The 23921-nt window shown below is 39.5% G+C and overlaps 1 protein-coding gene across 1 annotated transcript in view; it reads left to right on the top strand.

Moving 5' to 3' along the window:
* CFAP46 (cilia and flagella associated protein 46) overlaps window positions 1-23921 on the top strand; it is a 3596153-nt gene that overhangs the window by 896284 nt on the left and 2675948 nt on the right. Inside the window, exon 18 of the mRNA XM_044056880.1 lies at window positions 17451-17578. Coding sequence (XP_043912815.1) covers window positions 17451-17578 — 128 coding nt within the window. The remainder of the gene's footprint in view (window positions 1-17450; window positions 17579-23921) is intronic.

Raw genomic sequence — 23921 nt, 5'->3', positions numbered from 1 at the left:
CTCTAATCTGATCTCTCCATATAAAAACCTGGCTACACTACGTTCTGCAAATAAACTACTTGTTTCCTTAACTAAATCAAACAACAAGGCTGGTGACTCTCTTTTCTCAAACACTATAGGAAAAAAATGGAATCAGCTCCCTCCTGAACTATCTACACTAGCATCTGCTTCTCAATTCAAACAAACAAACAAAAGAACATCTAAAAACTAAGTGGCTCTGTCCTTGTGCTAACCCAGACTGAAACCTGTATTTCACTCCTATTTCAACCCTAGCCCTCCCTCTTGCCTCCAAAACTTATTTCTCTCCTCTTGTTTTATTCTTAGTAATTTGATAGGATTTGGGAACTTTGTTCTTTTTGCAATTGCCCTGGTGCTTTCTAGTGCATTTGCTTGTTTATGTCTGGTCTAGCTTTTGCCTAAATGTTTTCTAGTCACTGTTTGTTAGTCCATGTGCTTTTCTCATTTTACCTATGTTACTATGGTACTGTTGCTTTATTACTCTATTTTACCTATTTGCTTTTGTTATATTGTTATTCTTATGCTTGGAGCTTTTCTCCCCAGGCCTCTACTGAAAATGGACATGTATCCAGTTAGACTAGCCCGGTCAACAAATGTAAAATAAATAAAATATATATATATATATATATATATATATATATATATATATATATATATACACACACACACACACATACATACATACATACATAAATATATACACTCATACACATTATGGTTGCAGCTACACCTTGAATGGGTGTATATCATTTTGCATTTGTCAGCTGTCAAAATGTCTTTGTTATATTTAAATTTACTGAAAGTACTACTTTTTGAGATATAAATATAATTTTAATTCTAATATTATACAAATAAAAAAGCAAATCTGATTTTGATTTCTACTGTCTGTCAGCCAGAACATATAATTATATACCTCTAGATAATTGCATGGCTGAGTACAGAGCAATCTGATAGCAGTGTAGGGAAGTGTGAGGCCTTCTGGTGAAGTTATACTTTAAACAACTTCTCATTTTCTAGGAAAATTCTTTGGAACATATTTCACGATTCTCAACAATAGATTGTATTGTACGTGCTTTGAGTTTGTTTACAAATACATGCAGATAATGTTAGTTCTGAAGTTATCAAAACTCAGTTCACAGGTTTTGGACTCTGACTGCATTTCTGTTACTGAAGAGAAATCCTGCACCCATCCTTTACTTAACATCAAGTATTGCAGAGGTTTCTAGATATTTACATCATAGGCAATACAGGGCTACATTTAGTACGTATGTAGGGGAGGTGAAATCTGAGATTGTTTGGCATGTTTTTCTGAAATTTTTACTTTAATTTGCTTGAATACTAAGGCATCCTGTTTAAGGGCTTATAAGCAAACCTATACTGGTTACACCATCTTGTAATTATTTCTGAGGAAGTCATACTATTTGATGAAAGTGCTTAACCTGTGGTTTTTGTGTCAATAAACCTTTTCTGTGGACCCGCAACGTTGTGCTCTTTTTGGTCATCTTGCAATTATTGTTAGGGTTTTTTCCACTTGAGTGTTGGCATTGACATAACATGCCATTTTTATAAATAAATATATTTCTGCTTTTTACTTCTTAAAGTTTGGCAATACAAAGCATGTATACATTTAGGGTAGAGTTTAAAGTGTCTGTCTGGAGTGATAGTGTTATACCTATCATTTATACACACACACACACACATATATATATATATATATATATATATATATATATATATATATGTAATGTTGTGTGTCTGTCTGTGTGGGTGTGTACGGGTGGACGTAGTTTGGTGAAACATTCAGAATATTGAATGTTAAAAGACTGAAGCCGGCATTTGTGTGCAACGTTGTGGTACTGTGGGGAGTGGAATTTGCCCTTTCTTTACTGCTGTTCAATCTCTGATTTGGAATATATAATTTGTAGTTTGTGTTGTGTTTTTTTCTTTCAGTGTTGTACATTTTGATCTGTTGAGATCAACATTCTTTTGATGTTTTGACATGTAATCATGTGTCTATAGATGTATTTCAAAATATCTAAGCAATGGAAGATCGAACGTCAGAACATTAATCTCAAACTATCGAAATTCAATAAATAAAACGGCTCATATTTTTGCATGGTGGCAAGCCTTTCTACAGCCCCCACCCTCTATTTATACCAACTCAGAGATTGCACAACAGCAGAGCCAAGTCAATTTTTTCACTTCCTGTTTTTCTGTGACCTTCCACAAAGTAATGCCAGCAGAAAAGATCATATAATTATTCAATCACTCCCATAGGCATTACAGATGTTTGATATTATGAATGTTCAAGCTTATGGAGTGCTACCACCCACACACACATACATAGAGCAAGAGAGAGATTGAAATATATGTATGTGTGTATGGGTTCCTCCAAGATAGTTGTGCCTTTGTTTGGCAGTTGAACTGTTGGCTCAATTTGGTGGACAGATTAGCTGGTCATTCATGCCATTGTGAGGTCACTCTAACAGATGGGTTGGGATATATAACCTTTCCCCACTATTTTGTCATTTCAGAGTTGATATATATCCATAGCCTGTAGAAAATATTTTTGTGGTCTTGTGCTCCAGATTTAGTAGTCAAAATATGAGTGTTGGCAGCGTGCGTGCTGATCATTTTTTGATGGGCTGTGCTACGATCTTTTGTAGATTAATTATCTTGCATGTATCATGTACTATATATGGTTTATGTCATGTACTTTGAACACAGCTTCTATCAAGAACCGTATCATCAAACAGAATAACATAGACTCCAGTGGGTTCAACTTAACTCATTGAGTACCATGGAAATAGATAAATAAGTACAGCACAAAACCAACATTTTTCGGCGATCCCCGTTGCCCCCCCCCATATTCCAATGCACTAAATTTGTTTTCTAAATTGCACAACAATGGAGTAAAGAACAATTTCTCTTACCCAACTGTAGGCCAGTCTCAAAAAATACATCCACTGCACTGCAAGATAGCATTGTAAATAAGAGAAACAAACTGATTGACTTACACGATTCACTTACACTGCTGCATTCCAAAGAGATGCACTTCATTCTTTTGCTGTGCAATTGTCAAACATGCACAGGTCAGGTGAGCAGTTCACACTGAACTTTTGAACAAGTGCAGATGATGTAATAATGCATGACAATGTGTAGGGGTGGGTGTGTGGTGTATATTACAGATGTAATAATGCATGACAATGTGTAGGGGTGGGTGTGTGGTGTATATTACAGATGATGTAATAATGCATGACAATGTGTAGGGGTGGGTGTGTGGTGTATATTACAGATGATGTAATAATGCGTGACAATGTGTAGGGGTGGGTGTGTGGTGTATATTACAGATGATGTAATAATGCATGACAATGTGTAGGGGTGGGTGTGTGGTGTATATTACAGATGATGTAATAATGCATGACAATGTGTAGTGGTGGGTGTGTGGTGTATATTACAGATGATGTAATAATGCGTGACAATGTGTAGGTGGGTGTGTGGTGTATATTACAGATGATGTAATAATGCATGACAATGTGTAGGGGTGGGTGTGTGGTGTATATTACAGATGATGTAATAATGCATGACAATGTGTAGGGGTGGGTGTGTGGTGTATATTACAGATGATGTAATAATGCGTGACAATGTGTAGGGGTGGGTGTGTGGTGTATATTACAGATGATGTAATAATGCATGACAATGTGTAGGGTGGGTGTGGTGTATATTACAGATGATGTAATAATGCATGACAATGTGTAGGGTGGGTGTGTGGTGTATATTACAGATGATGTAATAATGCATGACAATGTGTAGGGGTGGGTGTGTGGTGTATATTACAGATGATGTAATAATGCGTGACAATGTGTAGGGTGGGTGTGTGGTGTATATTACAGATGATGTAATAATGCATGACAATGTGTAGGGGTGGGTGTGTGGTGTATATTACAGATGATGTAATAATGCGTGACAATGTGTAGGGGTGGGTGTGTGGTGTATATTACAGATGATGTAATAATGCATGACAATGTGTAGGGGTGGGTGTGTGGTGTATATTACAGATGATGTAATAATGCATGACAATGTGTAGGTGTGTGTGTGGTGTATATTACAGATGATGTAATAATGCATGACAATGTGTAGGGTGGGTGTGGTGTATATTACAGATGATGTAATAATGCATGACAATGTGTAGGTGGGTGTGTGGTGTATATTACAGATGATGTAATAATGCATGACAATGTAGGGGTGGGTGTGTGGTGTATATTACAGATGATGTAATAATGCGTGACAATGTGTAGGGGTGGGTGTGTGGTGTATATTAAACACACACGTGCACGTGCATTATATGTATTTCATTGAAATACATGTCATCCACTGGCTTTTGCCATTTTGCAATGAATGCTGTTTTTTCCCCACTGTTTTTCTGTTATGCAACCTTAACATTACATTGTAGAAGTTGTAGGAGCGGGGAATATCCCCCCTACAGTGGGGTGTGGGAAGAGCTTTCTTAAGCTTAATGATGAGTTTATTTTTTTGTTTGTAGCTTTGTGTAAAATCTACCATTATTATTTCCTTTTAAATGCTTAGCATTTATTAGTTTGTATATTGGAGACGGTCATTTTGTTAACGTCAGACTGAATGATCGTAATAGCTAGTGTTTTTGTCCTTACCTGAACTGGATAGCATCTTGATTGCAGCTGTGATATCCTTGATAAGACAACACTGTCTCTCTTGTTTTGCTAACTGAGTGTTAGCAGTAGCAGTGAAATGTTAATTGAATAGTTAGAAAGAGAAATAAATCAAAGAGCAGGAAGGCGTAGCCTGTGCTTGTGGCATGCAGGGATAAGGCTTTGACTGCCAACTAGACAGCCTGAAATCTAATAGGATCACGGGTACCTGACAGCACAGGCAGGAGGAAGGAGTGCCCATCCATGGGGAAAAAGATGGAGGGGCATGTGCTTGAGATATACCTACACAATGTATTTCCTCCTGGAGACCAGGGGAAAAAAAACTACCAACCTATTGCCTTACTCTCCCATTAGCCGCTTACCTTCAAAAATTGCAACGAAATTTAACATAAGTACTACCTTTCTCCCCCTGACACTATACAAGCATTCCCCTTTTACTATTCTTAGACCTGTCAAAAGCCTTTGATATGGTTAATCATACCCTACTTCTTGAAAAACTAAAGCACCTTTCTCTCGACCTACAAGCATTACAATGGTTCAGATGTTATCTTCAAAATAGACAGCAAGCTGTACTCTGGGATAACAATTTGTCTTCCTTACTTCCCGTTAATATTGGAGTCCCTCAAGGCTCAATCTTAGGTTCACTTCTTTTTTCCATATTTATTAACTATCTCCACTTGAACATACCCCATGCCACTTGCATTCAATATGCTGATGACTCTACCTTAATCTGTACTACCAATAATATACCCTCACTCCAATCTCTAACCCAAACTGTATTCCAAGAAGTAGATAACTGGTTCATGCAACATCGTCTTCTCCTGAATCCAAAGAAAACAAAACTACTACTTTTTACACCAACTCATAAGTCACCCACTCCATTCTTCTCTATAACCTCCAATAATGCTACTAATATAGCACCAGATACTGCCACCTGCTTACTAGGTGTCACAATCATCTTAACTTTGATGACCATATTAACTCCACCATAAAGACTGTTAACAGAAAACTTGGTACCCTCTACAGAATCAAACCCTTCCTTACACCCTCAGCCAGGTAAACTATCGCACAAACTCACGTCATTTCTACCCTTTTCTATGCCTCTGCTATATATACCAACCTTTCAAAAAACAACATCTCCAAACTATCTTCCTGCTATAATAGTATTGCTAGATTCATCACATGCTCTCCTTTAAAACACACCACTGCCTTAACCTTAAACAACTAGGATGGTTAGAATTACAGAACCATATACTCTGTCAACAGTTACTTATGACACAAAAGATCTTATACCACCCAAACAATTCCCCCATCCTCTCTAATCTGATCTCTCCATATAAAAACCTGGCTACACTACGTTCTGCAAATAAACTACTTGTTTCCTTAACTAAATCAAACAACAAGGCTGGTGACTCTCTTTTCTCAAACACTATAGGAAAAAAATGGAATCAGCTCCCTCCTGAACTATCTACACTAGCATCTGCTTCTCAATTCAAAAACCAAACAAAAGAACATCTAAAAACTAAGTGGCTCTGTCCTTGTGCTAACCCAGACTGAAACCTGTATTTCACTCCTATTTCAACCCTAGCCCTCCCTCTTGCCTCCAAAACTTATTTCTCTCCTCTTGTTTTATTCTTAGTAATTTGATAGGATTTGGGAACTTTGTTCTTTTGCAATTGCCCTGGTGCTTTCTAGTGCATTTGCTTGTTTATGTCTGGTCTAGCTTTTGCCTAAATGTTTTCTAGTCACTGTTTGTTAGTCCATGTGCTTTTCTCATTTTACCTATGTTACTATGGTACTGTTGCTTTATTACTCTATTTTACCTATTTGCTTTTGTTATATTGTTATTCTTATGCTTGAGCTTTTCTCCCCAGGCCTCTACTGAATATGGACATGTATCCAGTTAGACTAGCCCGGTCAACAAATGTAAAATAAATAAAATATATATATATATATATATATATATATATATATATATATATATATATACACACACACACACACATACATACATACATACATAAATATATACACTCATACACATTATGGTTGCAGCTACACCTTGAATGGGTGTATATCATTTTGCATTTGTCAGCTGTCAAAATGTCTTTGTTATATTTAAATTTACTGAAAGTACTACTTTTTGAGATATAAATATAATTTTAATTCTAATATTATACAAATAAAAAAGCAAATCTGATTTTGATTTCTACTGTCTGTCAGCCAGAACATATAATTATATACCTCTAGATAATTGCATGGCTGAGTACAGAGCAAATCTGATAGCAGTGTAGGGAAGTGTGAGACCTTCTGGTGAAGTTATACTTTAAACAACTTCTCATTTTCTAGGAAAATTCTTTGGAACATATTTCACGATTCTCAACAATAGATTGTATTGTACGTGCTTTGAGTTTGTTTACAAATACATGCAGATAATGTTAGTTCTGAAGTTATCAAAACTCAGTTCACAGGTTTTGGACTCTGACTGCATTTCTGTTACTGAAGAGAAATCCTGCACCCATCCTTTACTTAACATCAAGTATTGCAGAGGTTTCTAGATATTTACATCATAGGCAATACAGGGCTACATTTAGTACATTATGTAGGGGAGGTGAAATCTGAGATTGTTTGGCATGTTTTTCTGAAATTTTTACTTTAATTTGCTTGAATACTAAGGCATCCTGTTTAAGGGCTTATAAGCAAACCTATACTGGTTACACCATCTTGTAATTATTTCTGAGGAAGTCATACTATTTGATGAAAGTGCTTAACCTGTGGTTTTTGTGTCAATAAACCTTTTCTGTGTACCATAGCGTTGTGCTCTTTTTGGTCATCTTGCAATTATTGTTAGGGTTTTTCCACTTGAGTGTTGGCATTGACATAACATGCCATTTTATAAATAAATATATTTTTGGTTTTTAGTTGTTAAAGTTTGGCAATACAAAGCATGTATACATTTAGGGTAGAGTTTAAAGTGTCTGTCTGGAGTGATAGTGTTATACCTATCATTTATACACACACACACACACACACACATATATATATATATATATATATATATATATATATATATATATATGTAATGTGTGTCTGTCTGTGTGGGTGTGTACGGGTGGACGTAGTTTGGTGAAACATTCAGAATATTGAATGTTAAAAGACTGAAGCCGGCATTTGTGTGCAACGTTGTGGTACTGTGGGGAGTGGAATTTGCCCTTTCTTTACTGCTGTTCAATCTCTGATTTGGAATATATAATTTGTAGTTTGTGTTGTGTTTTTTTCTTTCAGTGTTGTACATTTTGATCTGTTGAGATCAACATTCTTTTGATGTTTTGACATGTAATCATGTGTCTATAGATGTATTTCAAAATATCTAAGCAATGGAAGATCGAACGTCAGAACATTAATCTCAAACTATCGAAATTCAATAAATAAAACGGCTCATATTTTTGCATGGTGGCAAGCCTTTCTACAGCCCCCACCCTCTATTTATACCAACTCAGAGATTGCACAACAGCAGAGCCAAGTCAATTTTTTCACTTCCTGTTTTTCTGTGACCTTCCACAAAGTAATGCCAGCAGAAAAGATCATATAATTATTCAATCACTCCCATAGGCATTACAGATGTTTGATATTATGAATGTTCAAGCTTATGGAGTGCTACCACCCACACACACATACATAGAGCAAGAGAGAGATTGAAATATATGTATGTGTGTATGGGTTCCTCCAAGATAGTTGTGCCTTTGTTTGGCAGTTGAACTGTTGGCTCAATTTGGTGGACAGATTAGCTGGTCATTCATGCCATTGTGAGGTCACTCTAACAGATGGGTTGGGATATATAACCTTTCCCCACTATTTTGTCATTTCAGAGTTGATATATATCCATAGCCTGTAGAAAATATTTTTGTGGTCTTGTGTCTAGATTTAGTAGTCAAAATATGAGTGTTGGCAGCGTGCGTGCTGATCATTTTTTGATGGGCTGTGCTACGATCTTTTGTAGATTAATTATGTTGCATGTATCATGTACTATATATGGTTTATGTCATGTACTTTGAACACAGCTTCTATCAAGAACCGTATCATCAAACAGAATAACATAGACTCCAGTGGGTTCAACTTAACTCATTGAGTACCATGGAAATAGATAAATAAGTACAGCACAAAACCAACATTTTCGGTGATCCCTTGCCCCATATTCCAATGCACTAAATTTGTTTTCTAAATTGCACAACAATGGAGTAAAGAACAATTTCTCTTACCCAACTGTAGGCCAGTCTCAAAAAATACATCCACTGCACTGCAAGATAGCATTGTAAATAAGAGAAACAAACTGATTGACTTACACGATTCACTTACACTGCTGCATTCCAAAGAGATGCACTTCATTCTTTTGCTGTGCAATTGTCAAACATACACAGGTCAGGTGAGCAGTTCACACTGAACTTTTGAACAAGTGCAGATGATGTAATAATGCATGACAATGTGTAGGGGTGGGTGTGTGGTGTATATTACAGATGTAATAATGCATGACAATGTGTAGGGGTGGGTGTGTGGTGTATATTACAGATGATGTAATAATGCATGACAATGTGTAGGGGTGGGTGTGTGGTGTATATTACAGATGATGTAATAATGCGTGACAATGTGTAGGGGTGGGTGTGTGGTGTATATTACAGATGATGTAATAATGCATGACAATGTGTAGGGGTGGGTGTGTGGTGTATATTACAGATGATGTAATAATGCATGACAATGTGTAGGGGTGGGTGTGTGGTGTATATTACAGATGATGTAATAATGCATGACAATGTGTAGGGGTGGGTGTGTGGTGTATATTACAGATGATGTAATAATGCATGACAATGTGTAGGGTGGGTGTGTGGTGTATATTACAGATGATGTAATAATGCATGACAATGTGTAGGGGTGGGTGTGTGGTGTATATTACAGATGATGTAATAATGCGTGACAATGTGTAGGGGTGGGTGTGTGGTGTATATTACAGATGATGTAATAATGCATGACAATGTGTAGGGGTGGTGTGTGGTGTATATTACAGATGATGTAATAATGCATGACAATGTGTAGGGTGGGTGTGTGGTGTATATTACAGATGATGTAATAATGCATGACAATGTGTAGGTGGGTGTGTGGTGTATATTACAGATGATGTAATAATGCGTGACAATGTGTAGGGGTGGGTGTGTGGTGTATATTACAGATGATGTAATAATGCATGACAATGTGTAGGGGTGGGTGTGTGGTGTATATTACAGATGTAATAATGCGTGACAATGTGTAGGGTGGGTGTGTGGTGTATATTACAGATGATGTAATAATGCATGACAATGTGTAGGGTGGGTGTGTGGTGTATATTACAGATGATGTAATAATGCATGACAATGTGTAGGGTGGTGTGTGGTGTATATTACAGATGATGTAATAATGCATGACAATGTGTAGGGGTGGTGTGTGGTGTATATTACAGATGATGTAATAATGCATGACAATGTGTAGGGGTGGGTGTGTGGTGTATATTACAGATGATGTAATAATGCATGACAATGTGTAGGGGTGGGTGTGTGGTGTATATTACAGATGATGTAATAATGCGTGACAATGTGTAGGGGTGGGTGTGTGGTGTATATTAAACACACACGTGCACGTGCATTATATGTATTTCATTGAAATACATGTCATCCACTGGCTTTTTATTTTGCCATTTTGCAATGAATGCTGTTTTTTCCCCACTGTTTTTCTGTTATGCAACCTTAACATTACATTGTAGAAGTTGTAGGAGCGGGGAATATCCCCCCTACAGTGGGGTGTGGGAAGAGCTTTCTTAAGCTTAATGATGAGTTTATTTTTTTGTTTGTAGCTTTGTGTAAAATCTACCATTATTATTTCCTTTTAAATGCTTAGCATTTATTAGTTTGTATATTAGAGACGGTCATTTTGTTAACGTCAGACTGAATGATCGTAATAGCTAGTGTTTTTGTCCTTACCTGAACTGGATAGCATCTTGATTGCAGCTGTGATATCCTTGATAAGACAACACTGTCTCTCTTGTTTTGCTAACTGAGTGTTAGCAGTAGCAGTGCAGAAATGTTAATTGAATAGTTAGAAAGAGAAATAAATCAAAGAGCAGGGAAGACGTAGCCTGTGCTTGTGGCATGCAGGGATAAGGCTTTGACTGCCAACTAGACAGCCTGAAATCTAATAGGATCACGGGTACCTGACAGCACAGGCAGGGAGGAAGGGAGTGCCCATCCATGGGGAAAAAGATGGAGGGGCATGTGCTTGAGATATACCTACACAATGTATTTCCCTCCTGGAGACCAGGGAAACAACTTTATGGTACTACTTCTGGTTGGGTGGAGCTCCTGCTGATGTCAGATTATCATGTAGACTACTTGTACAGAGCTGTCACTAATTGCACATCCTACCCATGGGGCATTACTAGGCAGGTGCAATGGTCGAAGAATAAAAAGGTTAAATAGTTTCATAGTAGTGATGTGAAGCTGCCCCAGGATATCTCACTCGGCTCACTATCCTCAGTCCTTAGTCCTACACAAGGTTCTCTGACACACCACACGTGCAGCAACACACATGTACAAAACTAAATCTGTCCGCATTATATGTGCATGCATAGGTATATATGTATATATCCATACACACACACACATATATATATATATATATATATATATGTGTGTGTGTGTTTACAGATGTATTATTTATGTATATATACACAGACATACGTGTGTATTATATATATATGGATTTATTTATGTTTATCGAACAGCACTAATATCGCTGTTAATGTCAACATCAAATGATCAACATTATGCACTTTGATACGGTATTACACATGTGCTGAGCATCAGGCTCGGCACATTTAAAAACCTTAAAACATAATTAAAAATATAACTTTATTTGCAGAGGGAAAGCACCCTTCATGCCTTGTGGTGGTGGGGGGCTGCCCCACCACTTGTTATATATTCTAACTCTAAAATCGCACAGTTCTTGAGGAAAGGGCAAACCCCCCAACCCTCAGAATCAACTGATCTACAACTTTTGCCGGCAGGTATCAACCATCTGTTAAGTTGAGCAGATTGTGTCGCTTAAACGGATGTTGACTGAAGTGCTGTTCAACAAGGCAGCACATTCCATAGTTTGTGTTTTGTTTCATGGTCATTACATGGTACATTTTACAAGGAAGCTTTTGTATTGAAATGCTGGTTCGTCGCAATATGCTGGCATTTGCTTTGCAGATTGCTACACAATGGGGAGTGGTGTTTTGTCCTTTTCCCATACTTTTGTCATCGTGGAATTTATATGTACATATATAAGCAGGTTGTGAACAGGAGCACAGGAGGGGCTTGTGCATATTCACACCTATAAAATGAAACTTTCAAGGAACTTTATTAGTAGACATTTTCAAACTTTGGAAAGAATAACTATGTTGTAATTTTCCGAATTATGGTCCCTCACAGTAATTTTAAGCAATCTTTGTTATGTGATTGTACTTTCAGCATACATTTAAAGAACTGTATCTCTTAAGCATTAGTTTCTATTGAGAATCAAAAACTGAAAGTAAAATATTAACTTTTCCTACTAGAGGAATAATTTTTTTTTTTTACAAGGTGTTACAAAACAGTCCAAATAAAATGATTAGTGTAAAACCCAAAAATCAGTACATTACTGAAAAAATAAACTGTATAAAGTAGACAATTCTGATGTCCGACGGTAAGTATCTTAACGAAGTGGAGGAAACATTAACACTGGTTCTCTCCAAATGGCATCATTTTAATAGTCAGTTGTTGAAGACAGTAAAGTTTGACATCATTCTATGTCAGGGCAGTGTGCTTCTCAGCACTAGGGATTAACGTTGACTGGATTCATGGGAGAGCTTAGTAGTACCCCTTCTGCATCGCCCCTGTGGTGGACCTCCTAAGATTCTTCACTTCCAACAAGGACAAACCAGAACGTTGTACTTGCATTCGGGATTATGTAGGATCCTTAATACGCTAATATTTTATTTTATTTATTATTTTATTTAACATTTATTTACCAGGAAAGTCTGACTTTGAACGAAGCCAGTTTTCAGCAGAGGCCCGGGGAGAAATGTTCCAGACGCATGTCTTTGTAATGTGGTAGGAAACCGGAGCACTCAGAGAAAACCCACACAAACGCAGGGGTGACATGCAGACTCCACGCAGAAGGCACCCCTGCCAAGAATCGAACTGGAGAACCACTTGCTGTGAGACGACAACACTGCTACAGTGCCATCCAAGTCCTTAGTAAGGGTTCAGGGGTCCATAAATGTTTGTGTGATTGAGCTTAAACACAGAGCTGCAGAATGGGAGTTTGCAAAATGTCTGTTTTCACTGATACAGCATGAAATAGTGGGTGTCAAGAATGATGACACCCGAGGCAGAATGTTGACAAACCCACACCTGGCAACAAGTTACAAATATATCTCTGCATATCAACTGTAATCTCAAGTTTACAACTAAAAAGGTTGGCTTAGGAATTAAAATGTATAAAATAAAGTCTGTTGATCAAAATAGTGATATGGTCTGAGGAAGCTCTGTTAGGGTGAAAGCGCTTATCACTGTTCCTGTTCTTGAATAAACTTATTTGCTGTGGACGATATCATTTTGATTTTATATTGGATGTTTGTATATATTTGCAGCGTTTGTTCACTCCAACACCTTATTATATTTGTTTTTTGACTCAGAAATATAGTTGCATCCACATGATGTACAGAAGTGAGAAATCAGGTTGGAAAGCATTTGATCAAATATGTAAGCCATTTTGAGATAGAAATAATTTCACAAAGATGTGCGTAAGCTGAAGCAAGTCCTTTCCCCAACATGTATATGTTGTTAATGCAAAAGAATAGAATAAAGCAGAAATGTATTTCGTTACAGATGACATGTTTCACCTGAATGTTGTAGTGAGTCTAGACAGTACAAAGAATGCTGAACATATTTCTTGGTTCAAATGTGTTTGTTTCCTGTAGTGAGAATTCTGCACAATTTATTTATTTACATCTGCTAAACAGGTACTGTCCAACTGGAGTGTGTAGCCCGTTTTCAGCGGAGACCTGGGGAGAAAAGTTCCAGTACAGAAACCATTTAGTTATGAAAAACAAAATAGTCACGACACAAATATTAACAACAATGCAAATAAAATAACTAAAGACACAAATAATTGTGAAAACATGTAGTAGAACATAATACAGAGATATTAATAGCTGGAATAATAAAAAAAAAATCTATCACAAAAAAACAGAAGCAACAAAAGTAAATAAATAAAAATGCTGGCAGGCAGAGTTTCACAGGCACAAATCACTCAGGTGATGATAAACCAAAGGTGTATTTAATGATAAAAATCCACAAGAAAAACAAATAAAATGTGAGCGCCTTCGTTAAACAAGTGTTTAACTTCATCAGACACCATTAAAATGCAAGACAACCATTTATATACATATAAAAAACACTCTGATTGGGTAAGCAAAGAGAGGCAGCTAGCTAAGCAACACTGAGACAGAACATTAATTAACCCCTTGACTGTGTTACAGTTGCATCTTAAATACAACTAAAACTTGTAATTAAAACATAAATTATTAGTCTCATACTTGTGTCATGAATGATTCTAAATAGGATAAAACTAAAACCAAAGTCATTTTTAAAATCTCATGTTAAATATTCACATAATGCTAAAATGTTTACCAAAGCCAAATACATACAAAAGTGCTTGTGCTTAACAAATGTTTTGAGATATTTTGTTCCTTTCTAGGGCTTTTAATTTCAATACAGGAGAGATGGATGTCCTGTCAATTATCCCCGGCCATCTGCCTGTAGTAAGATTTGCCACCTTAACTCCTTTAACTCTAGCTGAAGTCCCCAAGGCTTTTTGTCACTGATGTCTACATGGTCCTATTGCCTTAAATGTGAAATTGTGGCCAGTATTGTCCTGAATATGCCTCGCTAAAGCATTATTAATATTATTCTTCCTTATGGCATAGCTATGTTCATAAATTCTGGCATTAAATTTCCTTTCTGTTTTGCCTACATAAAATGCTAGGCATTGGTCACATATAGCCATGAAGACCACCGCCTTGGAGTGACAGTTATATTTACCTTTTACATAATGGTCTATACAATTCACTGTAAATTTGCTGCCTGATTTCACCTTGTGGCACCAGTTACAAGACTCACATTTGTACATCCCTACACGTTCTGTTCTAGTGTAGTTAGAACCTTTCCTAAGAAGGTCTTTTAAGTTTGAGCCCCTTTTGTATGTCACTATAGGTCTTTCTCCTATCTGTGCCCTGATGTACAAGTCATCCATTAAAGTGTCGCAGTTCTTATAAAAAATGGACATCAAGTGGTATGAGTCAGAGTTGAATGTAAGCACCATAGATCTACAAAAATAACTTTTTTCCAACTCGGGTCTCCCCTCTTCAACTTCAGAGGGGCTGTTGTCTAGTGTGTTTTCCCCAACTATGGGCTTAAAATGCCCTACTCTTCTTTTACCTGTCACTTCCTGCATAAGCTGATTGGGCAAGTCTGCTGGGTACTCCCTTCTCAAGAACATAGTTTTTAAGTTGTCGCATTCAGTAAGAAAATCTTTTTCTCTGGAGATCATGCTCGAACTAATTGCCCTTTAACTACACGCTCTAGGGATATAAACCTCAACACAACAATGAATAGAACATGCTGGAGGGATAGATTTCCTCCTCAGAGACTTCCCTTACTATGGAACAGGGTCCCGATCTACATAAGACAGAGCCCCTCACTATCACTCTTCAAGAGGAACCTTGATGAGTGGATGGGTAACAGAAAGTTCACACTGGGGATCACACCAACAGCACTACTAGATAGGGGCCAAGGGTACTAGCTGCTAGTACAAGGGTCTAGGGAACTACTAAAGGGGCAGTGAATACCGGACAACGTGGCTGGGCTAATATATGCCTTCGAGCAGATAGCCCAGTAACAACCTATGAACTACCAACCTCTTTTGATGTTTGGGGTGGGAGCTAGTGTAATGCAGGAGAGTTTGAGTAGGTCTCTTTCCTGTGGACCCTAGTAACATACTTTTCATTATGTTTGTGTCTGTATAAGTGGACATCAAGGTAATTCATATAATCCAGGTTAATCACCCAAGTGAACTGCAGGAATGTAGTGGTGGTATTAAGGTATCTCAAAAACTCTTCCAAAACAACCAGTGACCCATTCTATATCAAGCTGATATCATCTTGGTATCTATAATACATTTTGACCTTAGAATAGTACTGAGACTGAAATACATAATTTATTTCCCAGTATGCCATTACCATATTCGCGAATGCCCCACCACAAGCTGAACCCATTGCCACTCCTATGGTCTGCAAAAAGTACCTGCCATTAAAGGAGAAATAGTTATTTCTTAAAACCATTTATAATAATTCCAAAATTAGATTAATTTTCTCCTGGTTAACTCTGTGTAACAGCAGTAGGTCACCTACCCACTCGAGACCAATTTCTTGTGGGATGACCATGTACAGGTCTTTTACATCATACCTGGTTTTGTTCACTTGTTCTAAAAAAGCCCAGGAGTTTTTACAAATTTGGCTTTCATTACGCAATATTTTCTTCAGCTCATGGTCTAAACATTGGGCGCAAGCAGTGGTAATGGAGTGTCTTCCGTCCACTAAGGGCCTCTTAGGTGGCTCTGATAGGTTCTTGTGGATCTTGGGAATACCAAAAAACACTGGTATCCTTGAGGTAATGATGTTAAGATAGTTATGTAAGGAAAGGTCGATTCTTCTTTCTAGTAATATGTCAGTGAGTTGGCTGTAGATTTTCCTATATGCTGCATTTAATTCATTAAGGGACACTTCCGTGTAATTTCCTGTGTCTAACATAGCCAACATTTTGTCACTGTATGTGGAAGAGTCCATGATTACACCCCCTCCCCCTTTGTCAGGTTTCATAACCCTGACATCATGTTCTTGCAGTTCCAATAAACAATCATGTTCACTTTGGTTCATGTTGTGAAGTGTTTGAGCTGGCCTGTATTTGTTCTTATTTAAATTATACAGATCTAGTTCACAAACTTATATTTTTTTATTTATATAAATGGCTGTCTTACATTTTAATGGTGTCTGATGAAGTTAACACTTGTTTAACGAAAGCGCTCACATTTTATTTGTTTTTCTTGTGGATTTTTATCATTAAATACACCTTTGGTTTATCATCACCTGAGTGATTTGTGCCTGTGAAACACTGCCTGCCAGCATTTTTATTTATTAAAAAAAATCTATCGGACATAAAATCTGATCAAAAACATGGGGTATAAGCATTACCTGCTTAAAAGTGCAGACAAGAGGTGCACTAGAAGAGAGATGTGAAGAACAGGAGAAAGAAATTAGCCAGGTGAAATACACTATGCTGCCTCAGTCTTACTATTTCCAGCTGTACTACTCAGCTTCCTTTTTTACTTTGCGAGTCTAATATCAAACATCTCTGACTAGTTTTGAATCCCGTTGTCTTTGTTCGTATCTGTTGTATTTTTCCATGTTCTGCCATCTTACTTCCATTAATGCAATGTACTTTATTTATTGCTTAGTTTGGTTTCCAGTCAGTAACATGACTATTGACTCATTTATGCTGTTACTAAAGTTAGAGCCATATATTAACAGGTAAGAGTCTGGTAAGGAATTAGTTAACTCATTATGTTTTTTTTTTTCAGAATGAGACTTTGGGCAGATTTAGCAAAGGTAGCACGAAAGCAAGAAGTATGGGATGTGTGTAGGGCAGCGTGTAGATTCTGCCTGCTTTATGATGATGGGAGATGGACAGCCTCAAAAGGAGTCGCCAGTAAGTGTGTTATAGTTCTTAACAATGTGCCTTCCAATAAAAAGAAGTTATGTCTTACCATAACGTTCCATCTGTGTTGTTTTATCTTCATTTATTCATTATGTATGGGACCTGGTTCCGACCTTGGAACCGAGCTGACCTTTTTTCAAGCTCGCATCAGCCACAAACCTCTCAAGCTTCTCCCTGTTACCTCGGATCTAGTTTGCAAGTTGGAAAAGTGAAGCCGAGGCTACCTCTGGTCAGATATGACCTAACAACTGGAAATAAGGACAAATGCAATCCACCAGAAACCTTTGGAGGGGGAAGGCGGGTGGGCCGTAATGAATAAACAAAGATAAAACAACACAGATGGAACATTATGGTAAGACTCAACTTCTTTATCTGATGTTGTTAATCTTAGTTTATTCCTTGCATATGGGACAGAGTCCCCAGCTACCTCGTTCCCTGGGTGGCATTATGGAAGGACATTCTGGAGCACCATAGAGCCAAAGGAAGCTCTGCCTGTGGAAGCCAAGTCCAATTTGTAATAAGCAATGAAGGTATGAGGCCTAGTCCAGGTTGCGGCTGCACAAATGTCATTCAAAGATGTTCTAGCATGGGAAGGCTGCAGAAGTTGACACTGATCTTGTGGAGTGGGCCTTTACTCTGCTCGGTAAAGGGATACCATTCTTGCCATAAATGAAGGTGATACAATTTTACAACCAAGTGGCTAAAGTAACTTTAGATACTGGGCAACCCAATCTGGAATCAGAAAAGGCTAAAAACAGCTGGTCAGATTTTCTATTAGATTTAGTCCTGTCTAGGTAAAAATAAATTTGTCTATGTACATCCAAGGTATGCAGGCAATATTCCCCTCTGTTAGAATAATTAGGGAAGAACACTGGCAAATCAATAGTCTGATTGATAGATAACTCACAAACGACCTTAGGCAAGAAGGTCGGATTGGTCCTTAATGAAACTTTGTCCTTGTGAAAGATGAGGTAGGACGGCTTGATAGACCAGTCTTGTAATTCAGAAATACATCTGGCAGAGGGAATAGCAACTAAGAATAACGTTTTCCATGATAAATACTTTAGGTCACAGGTAGATGCAGGCTCAAAAGGAGAATTTGTCAACTCTTGAAGGACTAAGGCCAAGTCCCAAGGTTGAACAGGTTCTCTGAATGGAGGTTTTAGTTGAGCTACGCCCTTCAGGAAGGTCTTAAAGTCTGTGTGACATTAAAGAAGAGCCGTGGAAGCCGTTATGAAAATTAGAAATTGCAGCCAAATGATCAGAACTGTGGAGACTGCTACCCCCAATTTAAAAAGGTCTGAAAGATATTCTAGTACAATAAGAACAGGGGCTGAAAAAGGGTCCATTTGTTTATCTTGTAGCCAGAAAGAAATCCTCTTCCATTTGCTGCGGTAGAGTAGTCTGGTGGATGACCTATGAGAGGCAATTAGAATGTCACATTCAGGAGAAGATAGGTCATGCTGCCTGACAATCATTGGAAGTGGAGAAACCAAGTTGTCATTTTCAGGCTGGATAGGTTTGGATGAACCAGGTTCTGTGGGTGCGAGATCAGCTCTGGAGCTGGATTTGAGAATCCATGGTCAATCTAACAAATGAGGCCACAGGAATGGAAAGCAAACTTGATGCCAATATGGGGAATGAGGATCACTTTGCTCTTCAATCGATGTGCTTTCTTGAGGAACAGGGGAATGAGGGGTATTGGAGGATAGGCATATAGTAGACCCGAGGGCCAATCGTGGACTAGAGCATCTTTCGGTAGGTGTCGCTAGGGGGGATCAGGGTAAAGTAGTTGCTGCACTTCTGATTGGACAGGGATGCAAATAGATCGCAACAAGGCTGGCCCCAGCGGTCAAAAATCTTCTCGCCGCCACAAGGGGATTGAGAGACCACTTGTGAGGCTATAGAATGCATCTGCTCAATTTGTCTGCTATCACGTTAGAGTTCCTGGGAATGAGCATCGCTATCAGAAAACAGTTGGAGGCTGTTGCCCATTGACAAATTCTCATGGCCTCTCGACAGAGTGGGTATGATCTGGTTCCCCCTTGTTTGTTGATGTACCAGACTACTGCCATGCTGCCTGAGTGAATTGCAATAGTCCCTGACAGAAGGAATGACCGGAATGCTTGTAACGCTAGTAGCACCGCCCTCAGTTCTAGGACATTGATATGCAGATGGGCCTCCAACTGTGACCAAGTGCCTTGGACTGTCCTTCCTAAAACAGTCTCCCCCCACTCCATCAGGGAGGCATCCGTGGTCACTATGGCATTGGGCTGATGAGGGTTGAAGGGGCGAGACCACTGGTGAGGGTTGTTTGACATCCACCAGAGCAAGTCCTGTTTGCAAATGTTGGTTATTCGAATCGGAAAAGATAAGGGATGCTGGGATGGGTACCACTGAATAAGAAGCAGCCATTGAAGCAGCCTCATGTGTAGCCTTGCTAGGGGAACTATGGTGATGGAGGCTGCCATCGATCCCAGCAGTTGAACGGATCGAGCTGAGGCTAGATTTTGTGACAGTATTGCCTGAACCTATTTCTTGATCCTCTGAATTCTGTGATCTGGTAGGGAGGCTGTACAAGTCATTGTGTCCAGAATCACTCCAGTGTACTCTAATGACTGACTCAGAGTAAGGTGTGACTTCTTCCAGTTTACCGTTATTCTGAGCTGCTGAGCAGTACCAAGAGTTATAGTCAAAGCCTGATCCAGTAGATGTCTTGTTAGGGCAGTAATGAGCCAGTCTAAGTAAGGAAACACCTGGAACCCTTGAAGCCGCAGATGAGCTGTGACTACTGCCATGCACTTTGTGAACACTCTGTGGGTTGTAGAGAGTCCAAAGGGCAGTACTCAGAATTGGTAATGACTGGCTCCCGCCCGGAAGCAAAGATATCTTCTTGAGTGCCTTTTCACCTTTATGTGGTAGTACACGTCTTGAAGATCTATGGAGCACATCCAATCGTCTTTTTCCAAAAGTGGAAGAATTGACTGAACCGTGACCATCCAGAATTTTTCTGTCTTTACAAATTTGTTTAGGGTTCTGAGATCCAGAATTGGTCTCCAGTCCCCGGTCTTTTTTGGCACCAAAAAGAATCTTGAGGAGAAGACTGATCCTGTCTGGTCTGGGGGGACCATTTGGATGACTCTTTTTTTGAAGCAGTTTTGAAATCTCTATAGCTGTGGCCTCCTTTTAACTGAGTGGCATGTCGAGTAAGCTTTTGGGTAAGGTGGGAGTGAATAATAATGGAATATGATATCCTCTGGTGATGATCCTTTATACCCAAGCATCTGTGGTTATGGTTTGCCAGGCGGAAGGATACAAGGAAAAATGACCCCTGACAGCTTCCAGAGGAAAGCAATTGGGCCGCTCTCTAGGAGTGCTGATAGGGTTGCCCAGAGAAGGATCCTCTGGAGCCCTGGTTTTGTGAACCTCCCCTTCCCCGAAAGGGGCATCTTCTGTTAGAGCCCCCCCACCTCTGGGTGAAAAAACTGCCTGAGTGTCACAAAAAGGATCCTAGGACTTTTTGTGCCACATTTTCCCACTCTTCTGATTCCTAGAATAGAACTGCTGAGGAGAAGGTAAACTGACACCAACGGCAGATAGGGTCTTACCATCTTGATCACATCTGGTACAGTGTATCTTTTACCTTGTACACAAACAAAGTAGTGGTCTCAATAGGGGCATTAAGGAAGGAAGCCTTGAAGAGGTCCACAAAATCACAAATGCACATCCAGGCATGGCGTGTCATGACTATGACTGCACCCGCAGCTCTTGCCGCTCCCTCAGTAGCGTGGGATATCAAACGCATTGAGGAATTGAAAACTGATTCTAGGGTTGCTAACTGAGAGGCCACTTTGTCACGGACCTCATCAGAAACTGCCCTTGCCAGGGTCTCAGAGAGTTCAGACACCAAATCTCTCTGTAGCCTTGTGAAATGTGCCAGGTATTTCAAAGACCTAACAGCAAAGGTCAGTGACGCAAAGACTCATTTCCCTAATCTATCCACCACCCAGGATTCCTTATTTGGCGGGTGAACAGTCTGGCTCTCCTGTGCCAGTTCATTTTTTGTAGCGGCTGCCACTGTCACAGCATCTACATGGTGACCTTTCGACCAATGGGGGCACTCTTCTGGGGGAGAAAGGATTTTGTCTGGCCTATGAAGTATGGCTTCCACAGAGTCCGGCGCCTTCCACTCACACTGCATGATGAACTTGCCAAGCTCATCGGCAGGTGGGATAACTCAGGAGGTCGGGGGTCAGGTGCGAAAAGCCTGCAGGAACACAGCTTCCTCTGAGGAAGGGTTAGAGGATTTCCATTCACCTCTCTGTTTTAAAATTTCGAGGATGTCACTAATGGAAACTTCATCAGAAGGTGGACGTGGGGACTCCTCCCCATCATTGTAGTCTGTGTCTTTGGTCAATGACTCCTCCGTGGAGTCCATGTGTTTCCTTTTACACATAGTCTTGCGGTGAGCTTCCTCAGTGGGAAACTCTAGGGAAGACTGTAAAGACGGTGTTTCCCGGGGGGGGCCTGAGAATCTTGTGCCTGATGTGCAGGGGTTGCGATTTGAGACAGCTGAGGCTTAGAGGAAGTAGTAGTCTTCGACAGAGGTGGCCGAGGAGCAACAGCCAATGTCCTTCCCAAGGACAGTAGGGGCAGTCCGCCCGAGGAGGGATGCTTCGGCGTCTCCACATTGGTCAAAGGAGAATAGGTAGGAGTCTGTGGAGAAGGGCAATCAACTCCAGAGAGGAGATGCATTTTTGGAGGGGCAGGTATTCCTCTGGCCAAAAGCAGTTGGTCTATAAGACGTACCACATCATGTTCAGAAAGGCTTCTGGTAGACCTCATTTAAAATCCTGAAGGTGATTCAGGCCTGTCCAGAAAAGGGCTTGCGTGACCACTGACAAGGAATGTCAAAAAGGGGGTTGCCTGCACCAAAGCCATCGGTGTCGAAAAAGCCTGCATCGAAGTAATTGTTGGTGCCGGGGGGGTCTGTGCCGAGAAAACTGTTGATGCCGGGGGGTCTGTGCCGAGAAAACTGTTGGTGCCAAGGGGGTCTGCGCCGAGAAAACTGTCGGCGCCAAAGGCATCTGCCCCGAGAAAACTGTCGTCGCCAAAGGCATCTGCTGTGTGAAAACTGTAGGCGCCAATGACGTCTATGCCGAGACTTCTGTCGGTGCCAAAGATGACTGCGCCGATATATCCATCGGTGCCGAGGAAGTCTGCACCAAACTAGTCGGTACCAAGAAGGATGATGTCTGCACCAAAAGCAACGGTGTAGAAGGGTCAGCAGACATAATCGGAGGCAGAGTCAAGTGAGACTGAGCCGAAGCAACAGGCACCGACGACTCTGACAATTTAGCCTTTTTATGTCTCACTTCCTTAGGGTCTCCAGAGGGAGACGATGGAAGGGACTTCGACCTTTTAAGTTGATTGGAAGTAGGAGAAAAATCCTGTGTCCCAGAAATAGCCTCGCAGAAGGTGATCTTAAGGAGACCCTTTAGTACTAGTTTATTTTTACGTTCATTCTAGGTCCTGGCAGAAAACCCTTTGCAAATCTGACAGGGTGGCATCATCGAGAAATGAGGCACACCCAAACAGTAAAGACACAAGTGCGTCAGAGTGAGACAGTTTGTGTCCACACTCAGAACACCTCTTAAAACCTGTAGTCCCTTTCTTCTCAGACATTATATCTACACAAAAAAAAAAAAAATTAAAACTAGATACTTTAGCCACCTATACACTAGTAGTAAGAAAAGACTACCAACATTGGTAGTAGAGATACCACAAAGGTACAAAAGGTAGAGAATAAAAAAAAAACTACTTAATAAAGTCAAAAAAATTAACAAATCTTTAAGAAAATACTGGAAAATTATCTAAAAAATACACTTAGCTGGAGAGGAATGACTGGACACGGCTGAACAGCAACATGGCAAACTAAATCTGAGGTGACAGGGAGAAGGGCATGATGGGTAAAATCTTAGCTCGAGAGGTTTGTGGCTGACGCGAGCTTGAAAAAAGGCCGGCTTGGTTGCGGATCCCATACGTAAGGAATAAATGAAGATTAACAACATCAGATCCTTCCTTTTCACAGTGCAATGTTCTCTTATGTTTCTGGTGATAAATTTGAAGTTCTGCTGAAGTAGCAGATTAGATTTTTGATGGTTTGAATATTCTATTAGGCTCAATGTGCCTTTTCTTTTCTAACATTTTGACATATATTTTGATTAATCATCAGAATCCTTTTTCAGCCTGGACCATAATGTAGTTACATAGGACCAAGTTAACATTCATGAAATAATAGTGTCCTAGTTAACAGGAGAATTCTGTTAGAGAA

This window comes from Protopterus annectens, chromosome 14.part0, assembly GCF_019279795.1.
Source record: "Protopterus annectens isolate FY-2018-M chromosome 14.part0, PAN1.0, whole genome shotgun sequence".
In the NCBI taxonomy this organism is placed as follows: domain Eukaryota; kingdom Metazoa; phylum Chordata; order Ceratodontiformes; family Protopteridae; genus Protopterus; species Protopterus annectens.
This window is presented reverse-complemented; position numbering and strand designations above follow the sequence as displayed.